General features: G+C 36.1%; 1 protein-coding gene across 8 annotated transcripts in view; it reads right to left on the bottom strand.

The window, feature by feature from the left end:
- The window catches only part of LOC128857068 (proton channel OtopLc), a 121,219-nt gene that overhangs the window by 96,962 nt on the left and 8,688 nt on the right, over positions 1–15,569 (bottom strand). The window contains exon 3 of one of the 8 annotated variants that reach the window (XM_054092625.1): positions 9,898–9,948. The exons of the other annotated variants lie outside the window; for them this stretch is intronic. Within the exon in view, the coding sequence (XP_053948600.1) occupies positions 9,898–9,948 (51 nt within the window). The remainder of the gene's footprint in view (positions 1–9,897; positions 9,949–15,569) is intronic. 8 annotated transcript variants of the gene reach the window in all.

The following is a 15,569-nucleotide window of genomic DNA, read 5'->3' as shown; positions in this document are numbered from 1 at the left end:
ACAAAACCGCCGATCGTGTGAGCCGCAGAACTTAATCGCTCAGGCAAAGTTTTTAATAAGAGCGTACAATTGCTGATATTTACATCACCGGCCTGAACAACCCCGCTGTTAGTTCTGCCTTCTCCAAACTGGATAAAGAAACAAAGCGAATGGGTCTGGTGGTGAACGAAGACAAAACGAAGTACCTCCTGTCATCAAACAAACAGATGGCGCACTCGCGTATCGGCACCCGAGTGACATCGGCATAGTTGGCAGGTATGATTTGGAGGTTGCAAAAGACTTCGTAGGAACCTGCATTAACACCAATAACACAATGTCAGTCTGGAAATCCAACGGGGAATCTCTCTTGCCAACAAGTGCTACTTTGAACTAAGTACAATTGAGTAAAAAAGTCCTCTCCAGACGAGCAAAACTAATACTTTATAAAGCCCTCATCATGCCCGTCTTAACGTATGGCGCAGAAGCTTGGATGATGACAACATCCGATGCGGCGTCCCTTGGAGTGTTTGAAAGAAAGATTCTGCGGAAGATGTTTGAACCTTTGCGCGTTGGCGACGGCAAGTATCGCAGGCGATGGAGAAATATGCTGTATGAGCCTTCCGACGACATAGACATAGCGCAGCGAATAAAGATCCAGCGGCTTTGTTAGCTGGGTCAAGTCGTCCGAATGGAGACAAACGCTCCAACACTGAAAGTAATCGATGCGGTACCAGCTGGTGGTTTCAGTTGAAAAGAAAGGCCTCCCCTGCGTTGGAAAGATAAGGTGGAGAAGGATTTGACTTCATTTGGTGTGTCCAACTGTCGCCGGTTAGTGCGAGAAAGAAACGGCTGGTGCGCTTTATGAAACTTGGCCAAATTCTCTTAAGCGGTTATAGCGTCAATCAAAAAGAAGAACAGAAACTTGTGCTTACTTTTCTATTTCAATCTGGGTAATTCTGTACTCTGTCCTTTCTCAGGTGAGCATGTAAATATATGATGAGCAACCAAAAATTCTAAAATAAGCGAAGTATCATAGATTACTAGGTTTGTTCATCCGAAGTAAGATTATGAGAGTAATTCCGTTGCCACGTCACTTGGAATTTGACAGCAAAATTATGCCCGCTTATTTCACACGTATTATTACGCTCGTTTAATCAGTCAGTTATTCAGATGGCAACGAAGTAGCGTGAACCATAATTGAGTTTACTTTTTTCGTGTATCACCAACATGATCTCAGTTTTTACCTACGTCTAGTTTTTACCTGTCGTAAACGAAACGCTGTCATAAACCATCGTAGGCTGACGTCACTTGAGATAGGTTTAATTTAGCTTCTGTTAGTGATATACGAAAACAATTAACCAATAGAACTTCGATGCACTCTGAAAAATGACTGATTGGACGGGGTGTGAATACATGTAAAATGATCGTGCAGAATTTGGATGAGTTCCGAAAGTGACATGGCAGCCTCTAGGTACAGAAGCTATATTCTTAGTTGGATAGTGACAAAAGAATCGATAAGCTTTTCCTTATCTTCCTCTGAAAACTGTAAGTCCCCTGGACCTGACGGAATATATCCAGCAATGCTTAAGAAAGAAGGAGACAGGCTGATTGAGGCTCTGAAAAGGATCTTAAAAACCCGGCCTTGCACCTGGTTATATACCATCCCAATGGCGACGCGTAAGAGTAGTTTTTATTCCGAAACCAGGAAAGGATGACTATTCCCTTGCTAAAAGCTTTAGACCAATCAGTTTGACATCGAGCTTGTTGAAAAGCCTAGAACGAGTGGTAGAGAAACACATTCGAGTGGAGGAATTGCCGAGAAGTCCACTTAGTAGAAATCAACACGCTTACCAGAGTGAAAAATCATGTGAATCAGCCTACATGATCTTGTTAGAAAGATTGAAGCCGGGCTGGAAGCTGACGAGTACACAATGGGCGTAATTATGGACATTGAGAGGGCTTTTGATAATGCCACTCAGAGGCTCAATACGTTCCTCTGCCGAACAACATGGAGTTAACCAAATCATTTTAAAGTAGACAAATTCCATGCTCTCTTAGAGGCTGTTAACCGCTGGTGAGAACAATGGCGAACTAATCACCGTCAGGGCCAAGAAAGGATGTACCCAAGGGGGTGTTCTTTCTCCGCTGTTGTGGTGCTGAAGAAGAGATCAACCGTGTATCAGCGATTCCCCACAAGGGCCAGAGCTAATAATTGGAATATCAGTTCCGAAGGCATAATGAATTGGATCAGCGATTATTTATACAATTTACATAAAAAGCGATGGTGCGGTCTAAAACGCTGCAGAACTGCAAAGTGTTTTGTGACAAGTCCGGACAGAAAACTGTCAAACTTTCTACTAAAACTTGGAAGGAGAGACGTTCGGTTGATGGTCGGTATTATTACAGGACACAACCCATGGGGTCAGTATATGACCACAATTGGAATCATTGAGGACTCGATATGCCTGTCTTGCTTGAAGGAGGCGGATAACACTAAGCACTTTCTCTGCGAGTGTCCTGCCTTTGCTAGAGCAAGGCTGCGAGTTTTTGATTCCGATGTCGTGAGAATGAGTAATATGCGTTCTCTTAAACTAGAGGATATTTACAGATTTACCAAAGAAACTGGAAAATTTTCACAGGTCTATCTACCTTTGTCTCTGTCTCTATTCTTTCCTATCTCTTTCTTTGATACTTTTCTCCTATCCTGCTTGACTATCTACCCTCTTTCCAGAGCTTTAAATACAATGGGCTGTTTAGCTTGAGTGTTTTAGGAGCCACAAAATCTCTTGGTGCTGCGTGGCTCGACCTATTCAAATTTCAATTTCAGACATGGCAGCCGAAGTTCCCCTCACAATGTTCTTTTTCACCATAGTTTAAGAGAAAACCTGGTAAATCTATCATCTTTGGTCATAACCCCGCTTGCGTCAGCAAATCAGCTGTTGATTGCAAAATCGCTGAGCGCCGGTTAACGGTCTGATGTTGGTTACGCTTTCTGAATTATATTCACCATGAAAATAGGCAACTATGCTCTATTCCTCTACACTAATAGATCCACCATACAGCGACTGTTGTTAGCGCAAAGATTCTCGTAGTTAATATGCGGCTCTATACGATTTCGGAAAAGGTAGCAAAGCAGCAGCTTCTGATACTCCAGTTGATATTGTGGTGTGCTTCAAATATTTTATGGCTCTTCAGTTTACGGTTGCTGAATATTCGGAGCGGAATTAAGGAATTTTAAATTTAATTTTTCCAGTGTAAGTAGAGTGGGGTTGGTAAGGGTATAGGCTGAAGAGTTGGGGCAAAACATTGATTGGATTGCCTCATAGCTATTTTAAAGTCCCTTATTAATAGCTGCCAATATGGGCAGGATAATTAATAAAAAATAGAGACATGAAACTGGAGGCAACTAAAAATGTTCACAAAATTTTTACAATGTCTAAAATGTCAAAATGAAAATTGATTTTATGGGTTTTTAAAATTTGTGTATAGTAGAATCCACTTTTTTCACTTAGCTGCGCTTAAAAGATTTATGAGTTTCCAAGAAATGTATGATGACTCAAAGATTTCGTAAAAATAGAAAAATTAGTGAATAATAAACGAGATGTGAAACGAATTACGCTAATTTATTTACTATTGTTTTGCTGTTGCAAGCAACGTTTCCGCCACTTGCTGCAAGTCACGCCAAGCACATATACTTTCACACATTTACACATACATAGGAATGTAGATATGTATGTATGCACTATATATCCGGACGATACTGAAAATTTATATAGTGCCGCTAATCTTTGGTCGCTACCATTTATCGCATTTTCACCCCCCCACTGCCAGCAACACCAACACCGTGGATGTGTGCTAAAGGGTGTGTTTGTGGCACGTGTGGCACATGCTGCAATCATGGTGATAGTAATTGATGCACAAATAAACCCAGTCCGCACTAAAGACTTGAGGGACTGCAGCTACGCGAAGTGCAAGAAAGCAAAGAAATCGCGCAGCAAGAAAGGACGCAGGACAGCAATGAACAAAGGGCGAAAAAGGACGCCTTTGTGGCAACTTTTGTTTTGGTCAATGCGTAAATGAAAATGCAGAATGAATGATGAATGAATAACGTGAAATGTTTTAATGTTGCTGCCACAATAGCTGTGGTGCAAACAAAGGGATGCCGCGTTTTGTTGAATGATGGAATATCAAATAGGGAGGGGGAAACGTCGAATGGAATAGAAGGTGTGCCAGTATTTAGCTATTCAATGGCCAAGTAATAAATAGTTTGTAAATACAAATACAATTTAACGCCCAAGCTGCGGACCTTCCACGTGGGCGTGGCTCGTAAATTTAAGTAAAATGTTGCTGCTTTTGGCAGCCAGCAACGGCTTAAAAATAGAAAAAAATTTTTGTGTCCAAATGAGTTGCACGTTTTGGCACTGAAAATTAAATATTTACATTAGATTACCGACAGAATTGTAAAGAACGAGACTCCATTTACGTGATATGTGATATGTGTATTTATGTATGTGTGTGTGTATGTTTGATTTGGTGCATATCCTACGTGCTGCATCCTTTGGCAATCGCTAGCAGAAAGTCAACAACCTGCCGTCTGGCCTAGTTTCGACGTTGATTTGTATGCTTACGTAAAGGAGTAAGCGCAGACATACAAATTCAAGCACATGTGTACATATGTATGTATGTATTTACACATATATATGTATAAATATGTATTTAATCAGCAGACTTAGACGCGATTTGGCAAGCAAACAAGAAAAGCAAAAATAAAAATCAAGTACAGTCAATGGTATAAGCATCATTTGGGCTTCTTAAGATATAAGTACAATACATACATGCGTATGTATGTGTATTAATACAGTATGCGCTAACACTTAAATATCCGCAAACATCATAGCGAACGTATCGCATGAGAATTGGCTGCATTATTTTGCGGCAAAGTACCCACACACAAAGAAAACCATGAATGCTTCCTGCGCACACTGCTAATGTGTAAAAACCGTCAGATGTTTGATTGAGGCAATATACTCATATGTATGTATGTACAAGTTGGCGCAAAATTAATCACTCTATCTAAAGATTTATAATTCTTGCAAGTGGCGCCGTACGTCAATCATATTTGACATTTGTGAACTGCAGTATAAAAACCGACAAGCAATGCAGTGCGTGGAGTTCAAAAAAAATTTCCATGGCTCAAATAATACTCTTTTTATTAAGTAAATAAATTATTTAAAAAAATTAGTTTAATTCTTAGATAACACTGGCTTATACGAAAAGATTACTTCGAGTATTTTTGGTATTAAATTGTTTACGCTGAATAAAAAAATATCCAAATAAATTTTTGAGATGTAGGCACTGAACTGTTTTGCTTGCACTAATTGCAGAAAAAATACTCCAGAAAACTGCATAAATTGTTTTTTTGTTTTTTAATTTTTATTCATTATTTTCAGTAAAGCTTATTAAGAAAAAATAATTAAAATTGTTTAGAATATCAAAGACAATTCATTCTGAAAATTTTCAGCCTAAGCGCGACCAAATCGGATAGAAAATGTAAAAGCCAAGACGCATTCATTAAAGGTGGTGGGGACCAGGGGTCTCCAAACTACCGCCCGCGGGCCAAATCCGGCCCGCAACAGCTTAAGATTAGTGTCATAAATATGGCCCACGACATCTAATGTTTTACTGTTGTTACTATTGCTGTTATAATTTTAAAGGAGGAGAATGATAATTACTCGATTTTATTTACTTGCACGGTAAAACTTTACGACAGAAATATGAAGTACCTAAGCATATTAATAACTAAAAAATAATTAATTGAAATTTGTCCCAGTAATAAATGAAAAAAATACTAATGAGATTTCTGTAATTGTGATTTTCCACCGACCATTGTTTGTAGTTATCGATTAATTTTACTTCTAGCAATTATTAAAAGAGATTTAAGATGCTGATAGGTTAATTTAGATCTGTAAACTTTCTTTGTGTATTTCATCTTGGAAAACGTTTTCTCACACAAGTACGTAGTACCAAAAACAGAAAACAATCCACGAGCAAACTTATGCAAATTATCAAACTGTGCCAATGGAAGGCTCTTATAAAATTCCAACAAAGATGAATTTTGATATTTGTTCTTAAACATATCACTGCATTGTAAAGCAATAGTTTCCTTTTGGATTTCCGGAGCCAGGGTTTCAATGTCAGAATCAAAAGGATTTTGAAAAAGCTTAATTTCATTCGCAATGGCTTGAAAGTCTGAGAAACGACAACACTTTTATTTAATTTAACACTGCATTCATTCTGCAATAAACGAAATGGCTCAAAGTGGCGCAATATTTTATAAATCAACACAAATATGCGCATACGCTGCAAACTAAAAGGCCAGCGGGCCTCAATATAAATGAAGAAAAGACAAAGTACATTACACGATCCTTTCATGATAGCCACATCAGAATCGGAAGCTATATTTTTGAACTCAAGCAAGAGTTTAAATACTTAGGCGTAGTACTCAGTATAAATAAGTATCCGTCCTTTTTAATACAAGACCGTATTCAGGCAACTACAAATCATACTTTGGCCATATCAAAAGGTTCTAACCTACAGCTGTGAAACATGGAGTCTTAAAGCTAATAACGTAAATTCACTGATGCATTTGAAAGAAAAATTCGTAGGAAAATATTCGGCCTTATACGATTACAAGGCAGTACATACCATACACGGTTTGACAACTAGCTCAGTAGGAGAGGCCGGTTAAGGCGCCGATGACTACAAGACGTAGAAGACGACTCACGTAAGATGAGAATTAACATTACAACATAGAGCGAAAGCGGGTTGTTGAAAGACATATTGTAGAGCAGGCAATAGTCCACCCCAGACTGTAATGCCAATATGATGATGATGAAGAATCATTTATAAATGGCATTGCCATCTAATTGTAAAAATTTAATTTAGTTAAAAACAAAATTTAATTGGTGCTTAAGATATAGGTTTAAAAGAATACACGAAACTTTAAATAAAATAATTTGTGTATGGTGTTGCCACCTAATTCTGTAAGTGAAAAGTGTATGAATTTGTATGAGTTAATTATTAGTAATAGGAATTTGGGGTAATGCAAATTATGATAGGCAAGGTTTTAATTAAAAAATACGTTTTATAAGGTTGTCAGTTTTTTTCACTTCAAATTATATACGGTGTTGCCACCTAACTGTAAAAATGGAATTTAATTAATAACAAAACTTAACTAGAGCTTAAAATATGGGTTAAAAAGAAAGAAGGAAAATTTAATTAAAATTATTTGTGTATGGTGTTGCCACCTAATGCTGAAGGCGAAAATTATTCGAACTTATGTATATGAATTATAAGTAATAGGATGTTGGTATCACTTAAATTATGATAGGGAATATTTTGAGTAAAACTTATTTTTTGAATAGCGTTGCCACTTGTTTAGTTCAAAAAATATTGTTTATAATTATGAATTGTAGCTTACGATAATCATTAGAAGCGCCCAAAATAAAAATTTCCTGATAAATTTATAAACAGCGTTGCCATCTAATTGCAAACAATTATTATCATTAATTGTAATATATATTAACTGGAGCTTATGATGTAGGTTTAAAAGAATGTACGAAGATTTAATCAAAATAATTTGTGTCTGGTGTTGCCACCTAATCCTTAAGGCGAATATTATAAGTGATGGAATTTAGTGGCACGCACATAATGGCAAGGAATGTTTTGATTGAAAATTATTTTGTCAGCGGCGTTGCCACTTTTTTTAGTTAAAAAATTATTGTTTAAAACTATGAGTGGTAGCTTGTGTAAACTTTAGGACGTATTTGTAAAAATTAAATGCAATTAATTACAAAATTAAACTTGTAGGATAAAAATAATTAAAATTATATTAGAATTAATTAAAATTATTTGTGTATGGCGTTGCCACATTTTTGAGTTCAAAAATTATGGTTAAAAATTATGAATTTTAAGTTATGACAAACATTAGGAAGACCCAAAACCAGTGTTTTTTTCTTGACTAATTTATAAACGGTCCTGCCATCTAATTGTAAAAATTAAATTCAATTAATAGCAAAATTTAACTGGAGCTTAAAATGTGGGTTAAAAAGAAAGAAGACTTTAATTAAAATTATTTGTGAATGGTGTTGCCACCTAATTCTTAACGCGGACATGATATGAATTAATCATAAGTAATACGATGTTGGAATTGCACAAATTATGATAGGGTATGCTTTGAGTGAAAAGTATTTTTTGAACGGTGTTGCCACTTATTTTTAGTTCAAAAAGTATTGTTTAAATTTATGAGTTGCATCTTTTAATAAACACTATGATGACTCAAAAAAAAGTTTGTGATATGGCGAAAAAAATGTCCACCTATTTTTCTCTTTCAATCCCCAATATTTACCCAATGACTCAAAAAATTTATATTGAATTTCCCCAGGTATATTGCACTTTTCCATACGTTTCGTATACAATGCTTACGATGCTAATGTTAATTTTATAGATTTTTTTAATCATTTCTTTTGATCTCCCTTCACAAATATCCAAAAAATGTAACCCTCTGCTTTATTTAAAATAATAGATTAACTATTTTTTTAAAAAGGCCGAAATTCTCCAAATTTAATAAAGTGCTGAATTTAAAAAAAAAAAACAATACCTGTCAGAAAGAGGAACACTTTGCTTGTCGAAAGAGTTAGAGTTGCGGTTATAAGAAGTAATGGGACACTTCGGTAATAAAATTGTCCGCAAAGTACGTCTAAAACAGCGCAGCAGGTGAAAAAAGCGACTAGCTCCAATTTTATTCCTATTTGAGTCAGTTGATTTTTAGAATCGTGAATAGTACTCGCGAGTTTTAGTACAGGAGTGCACCTTCTCTGTTTTAGGTGTTCTCTGCTACCAGTAAAAATATGTCTGGTAACTTTCTGAATATGCTTGTTCGAAGAGTTTCATTAAGGATCAGTATAATTTTTAATTTTTTTTTTTAATTTTTACCAGATTTATAAGATTTTGTTTGATTGGAAGTGTAATGAAGCAATGAAGTACTCGGACTCAGCTCTGCGAACGCCCCTACCACTGGGCGCAGTATTTATGGGGTGACCAGACTGATACCCTCGGAATCACCGGACGATACCACGACTCTGTATATCAAACTTTTCTTTCAAATTTGTGGAAAATGCAGTGCTTGTCACGTGAATACTTAGTAGTCAATAAGCACATTTTCAATGCCAGTCAAAGGCTTAATTTAATCTCCAAATGTTAGATATTTATTTTTAATTTTTTAAATATTTGTACACATACACAGATATGTAAATTCTGCAAATCCATAGTGTTTACTGCACCTAACCTCCAATTTGCCCGAAACCAAAGTGCACTGGTGCGGTATTCGTAAACAAATAAAATCTTAACAGTTGCGTGCAAAAGTAATCGTTCATGTGCTATACCTAAAACCTTGGTCTAAAGGTTAAATTTTTTATAAAACCCTTAAATTCTTATAAAACTACAAGAACAACAACACGCATAAACAGAAATGCAATAAATTTCATGCGTAAAAACAAAAGCCAAGCAAAACTCTTGGCCTATACCGAATTAATAAAAGAGTGACAAAAAAATGTATTCAAAGAATCAAACCAAATAAATGAACCAATTAACGTCCTTAAGTGGGTAGGGATTTCTGTTAAAATTTTTTTTTGTTTTTTTTAGCGATTCTTTAAATTTTAGAATTCCAAAGAACTGTGCACAAATTAATTCTACAAAATATTGGCATTTTCTGCAAAAAAAAAATATATTTCCTTTACATACAAATATACATAGAGTACATAAGCCATGAGTATTATTTATATAAATAAACTAAATTAACCAACAAAAACGCAATAAAGCAACGAAATGAAAGAAATGTAGAAAAATGAGGAGTCGAACCTTTTCACTGATGAAATCGAAACAGGGTCCAGAGCGTTGCTGGAGTGGTTTCTGTGTGTTTGGTGAGTGAATGGTTTTTATTTGGGATTTTTTTTTTTTCATATTCAATTTCGTTTATATATAAAATTTTTTTGTGTTTTTTTTTTATTTGACGCCAACAAAAAGCGCACACGGACAGTAAAGGAAAAGAAAAAAGATATATATTTTATTTAAAAAACTTATCTGAAGCGTAAGGGCCCAGTTAGTCTAGACTTGACTTAACTTAATTTGACGTAACTTAACTTGACGCAAAGCACTTAAATAACAAGTTTTTTTGCTTCAATTTCCATTTTTCTTCAATATTTCCTTTTTAACTTTTTAAGACTTCGCCGATGTTGCCTTATCAAATAAAATGTTTGCTTGGAAAATAAGATAGGGCGATAAAATTTTAGAATCATGAACCACTTTACGTCTCTCCTACGATTTTTCACGTACTGAATCGAAATATGAACTCAGAATAGACACAGAACGTCAGTTTCTCGAGATATTTCCGCAACGTATTGCAAATATTATTACTTCTGACTCTATTTGAGGTTATATAACAGCATTAGATATAATGTTTTTAAGCTAAGATACGGAAGAGATCTTAAAGTCGATTGTGACTTCTGCCACTGATATCACCTCATCGCGATTCAGCTCTTGGAGAAAAAAGCCTGCTCTGAACTGAGCATATGACCTTCTCTACCAGACCAGACCATTTACTTTTTCTGCATAATCTGACATCTCGTTTAATATCGTAAGAGTATCTCGAACCTGCAGCCGAGTTTGATACATAAACAAAATTTTTTTATCTGTGAGATGTCGAAGGTTGGAAAGTAGGTAGAAGTAATGGACTATGAATAAGTTCGTGCGGTTTTTTTTCGAAATTTGAAACTTTATTGACGTAAAATGGTTACAAATTTAATATTCAAAATATTGTCCATCGCTTACTACTACTTTTTCCCATCTTTCTGGCAATTCACGGATTCCCTTTGTGAAAAATTCGGTCGGTTTTGCCGCAATCCACGAATCGATCCATTTTTTGACTTCATCGTAATTACGGAAGTGCTGGTCAGCCAGGCCATGTTGCATCGATCGGAAGAGATAGTAATCGGATGGCGCAAGGTCTGGACTATACGGCGGGTGGGGTAGGACATCCCATTTGAGCGTTTCTAAGTATGTTTTGACCACTTGTGCAACATGTGGCCGAGCATTGTCATGTTGCAAAATAACTTTGTCGTGTCTATCGGCGTATTGCGGCCGTTTTTCTCGCAGTGCTCGGCTCAAACGCATCAATTGTCGTCGGTAGACATCCCCCGTAATCGTTTCATTCGGTTTCAGTAGCTCATAATACACAACACCCAGCTGGTCCCACCAGATACACAGCATAACCTTCAGGCCATGAATATTCTGCGCCGACGTCGATGTTGAAGCATGGCCAGGGTATCCATACGTTGCCCGACGTTTTGGATTGTCGTAATGGACCCACTTTTCATCGCCAGTCACAATTCGATGCAAAAAACCCTTTCTTTTGTGCCGTTGAAGCAGTTGTTCGCATGCCATAAAACGGCGTTCAACGTCTCTTGGCTTCAATTCATACGGCACCCAATGGCCTACCTTTCGGATCATTCCCATGGCTTTTAAACGTTTGGAAATGGTTGATTGATCAACTCCCAAAGTTTTTGCAACCTCTTCTTGCGTTTGAGCCGGATCTTGATCGAGCAATTCCTCCAATTCGGTATCCATGAACTTTGGCGGCGCACCCTCGCGTTCTTCGTCTTCCAAGCCAAAATCACCACTTTTAAAGCGTGCAAACCACTTCTGGCACGTTCGCTCAGATAGAGCATGCTCACCATAAACTTCCACCAAGATACGATGACTTTCGGCTGCTTTTTTCTTCATATTAAAATAATGAAGAAGAATTCCCCGCAAAAACACATTATTTGGCACGAAATTCGACATTTTCAAGTGTGGTAAAAATATTGTTGTTTACGCTTCAAATAAAAAACTTATACTGACGTTTGTGCCTTACGACAGTAGCTCTCCAATGAATGTTTGGAAATGTGGATCGATGGAATAATAATCAAGTTACGCCATCTGTTGTAAAACCGAAACGAACTTATTCATAGTCCTATTAGTTGTTGATCTTTAAACCAACTTACTTAGACGGTTGCCGATACATTGTGACAGTTTATCTGCTACTCCTCGTTAAGCCATTTTGTTTTAAATCCAAACCCATTAATCTTGCTGACACGTATATCACCAAGGCCATCAGTATCGTTGAAGAACGATGAACCGAACTATCTAAACCTAGTAACATAACACGCGGTACAGTGACAGAAAAAATATCTGACTCAGATACTCCCCTAAGGGATTCCAAATGGATGCGGAAATGTACCTCCATCTCGTTGAGAGACAATTGGTATTTGCGTGAAATAATGGAATTAGTCACAACTCCACCAAAAGATTTAATCGCCGCTTAGCTATCGGTGTAAATACAAACATCTCTAAAAGTAGTCACATTTTTGCCTAACCTGTCAGCTACCTCATTAATGGCTAGGATATCAGCCTGAAATATGCTACAGGAATTAGAAAGACGAACCGAAACGCCTGCTTTTGGCTTCTTAGAGTAGACACCAAAGTGAACTTTATCGTAAAGCTTTGAGCATTCAGCACATAACTGCAAGCAGTTTTTCCGACCGTTGACGTCTTCCACCGCCGCCAACGGCTTCGTTGGCTGGATCATGTGGCCCGCCTGCCAACTCTGCGGCTCTAAGTATTCGATGTGGTACTAGCTGGTGGTAGTTGAAGAAGTGGAAGGCCTCCTCTGCCTTAGAAATATCAGGTGGAGAAGGACTTGGCTTCACTTGGTGTTTCCAACTGGCGCCGGTGTGCACGGGAAAGAAACGACTGGCGCGCTTTGTCAAACTCGACCAAACTCGCTCAAGCGGTTATCGTGTCAATCAAAAAGAAGAGGAAGAAGTTTTTCCGACCAGGTATATTGTAAACCCACTTACGTCTAGCTGGAATTCTAGTACTAAATAACCTATAAAATAACGTTCATTCAAACAAAACGCAACAGGATTGGTTGGACCTAGACTGAGTATAATGGCCGAGTGTAAAACACTTAAAACGCGTCATTGATGAGTTGCGGCAAGCCGAGCGGCGGTCTGCATTTTGTTAGAAGAAAGGAGCATTAAGAGCATCAGAGGGTGTGGTTTTAAGAGCGCTGCTGACACATATAAGCGCCATACGTTGAACCTCCTGAAGCCTGTTTCTAATAGTAGTCTTGTCGAGAACCGTCCACCAGACTACCATTCCGTAGGGAAGGATAGATATCAAGTCAAATTTAGTGGATCCTTACTTACTTACTTAATGTTCCTTGGGTGTTTTATGCGTCAGTTTATATGATTTTATATTTCAGGAGACGGTGTCTGAGAGGCAAATAAAGACTTTTTGCAGATAAACAAAGGAATTTTAAATAGAAAGAGAAAGTGTTACGGGTTTGGCTAGTCTTTTTCTATTTCGGACGTGAATCTAACATATTTCTATTATAGCTAACGACTTGTGCTTGAAGGCTAACGACTTGAGCTTGGACTCCCTAAAATTTAATTTTCTATCAATTTATGGATATAACCTTTTAAAAAGGATCTTCGAATAGGACGAAAAAAGGCCAGACCCGGATGTCGAACCGAAGGTTTTAAAAAGCTGTCCAAGGGAGGGTTGAAAAACAAGTATTCCAGGCAGTTTCATAATCTTAAGTATCCCAAAAATCTTATTTTTTGCACTTGTAAGTCGAAATACGATATCACGAAAACGTGAAGTGATGGGTCTTTTCGTTGATCAGATTTCGATTTAGCATATCAAGAACCTTTGGAAAAATACAATAATTTCTTTTCTCAGATATGAAAAAAACACCTGCATGAAAATTTTAATATTTTTTACAAATATTGATTTTTAAACAATAAAACTTTATTCCTTAAACTAATTATTACAGTACTATTATTAGTAAAAAATATTTTTCTTGAAATGAAACTTCTTAGACGTCGATGAACGAGCGAGAATGGAGAGTAAAATTTCAAGGCCATGCAACATTTTGGGCATTTACGTTCCGCGAGAGAGAAAAAAGATATAACGTAGAGGAAAAGTAGAGAGAGAGCTATACCTTATATATAGTATATCTTAGATACACTTTATACTATTCTTTCTGAGTTCTTCCTTGTGGTTGCTAATTTCTAGTGAGAAATAACACTGCCTACTTTTTGGCGCTTGTTTGTTGGTGCAAACTTGTAGGATATATATTTTTGGTGCCTACTTTTTGGCATTATATTTCCTTGGTGCCTATTGTTTGGGGCGTTTTTTGGACCCTTTTTTTTGGTGCTTACTTTTTGGCGCTTATTTCCGTTTCCTGGCTAGTGCTTGTGCATACTATAAAGTGCTATCCATTCCGCTGTCGGATTTATTGGTATTGCCTTGCGGTAATTTGTGCCGTTGCTGCGGTCCTGAAATCGCTGCGTTTGTGCGGGTGGTAAACGCTCGGAGTAGTGCGCGTTGTTGCCACGCTTTTTGTCCGGCGTTTACCTACACCGGTCGACCCTTTTCCGTTTTTTGTCAATTTTGTCTATTTGTATTCTCTGCAAATGGTGTGAATTTATTTAGATATATATTCTTTCTCTCTCTCTCTCATTCTCTGTCGGTTCTCTCCCTCTTTCTTTGTCTGCCTTGAAAGGTTCACTTCTGTTATGTGTACTACGCTACACGCACGTTTTTTAAATAATATAAAATTGTACCTGTTTTTCATTATTTTTTTACAAAAGTTCATATTAAAAATATATTTTTTATTTGAAAAATTAGTAAAGATCTTTGCACGATTTTTTCACAATGAAAAAGTATTGCTTAAACAAATTATTAAAAGATTATTTTAAATTTTTTTTTCCTTTTCACTACTTTTTTTACAAAACTACAAGTCAAAAACAATTTTTTTTTGGGAAAACCTGTGATAATCTTAGCACTAAAATAGTTTTTAAAAACTTTAATAAAAAAATTAATATTATTATATTATTTTTTTTTTTTCAATGTAAAAATTCAATTGTTGTAGGACTAAAATTCCTTAAAATAAAAAATTATTACAAATTATTAAAAAATAGTTTTAAAATTTGTTTTATTAAATAATATATAAATTTAACATTTTCTTTTTCACTATTTTTTTCTTTTAATTCAAATCAGTTGTTTTTTTGGAAAATCTGTGATGTTGCTAACACCATTTTTGAGCAATAAAAAAAGTGCTTATACAAATTTTTAAAAATTAGTTTCAATTTTTTTAATGTTTAACCGAATTATTATATATTAGAAAACCTATTTTTAAATTGTGTTTAAACAAATTGTTAAAAAACAATTTTAAAAAGTTTTTTTTATGTAATGTAAAACCTAATATTTTCTTTTAATTTTGGTAAAGTTATTTTTGTTGTGGGACTAATAGTTTTCGGGATAAAATGTCTTAAAAAAATTAATTTCTTTGAAATTTTCAATTTCGCCTGTTTTACAAAATCGAAAAAAATTTAAAAATGCTGAACCCATTTGTTTAAGAAACCAAATATTGTAAAATTGAAAAGGAAAAGCATTAAAAAGAAAAATCTATGATCCACCATTTCCCT

This window comes from Anastrepha ludens, chromosome 3 (assembly GCF_028408465.1).
Source record: "Anastrepha ludens isolate Willacy chromosome 3, idAnaLude1.1, whole genome shotgun sequence".
NCBI classification, from domain to species: domain Eukaryota; kingdom Metazoa; phylum Arthropoda; class Insecta; order Diptera; family Tephritidae; genus Anastrepha; species Anastrepha ludens.
This window is presented reverse-complemented; position numbering and strand designations above follow the sequence as displayed.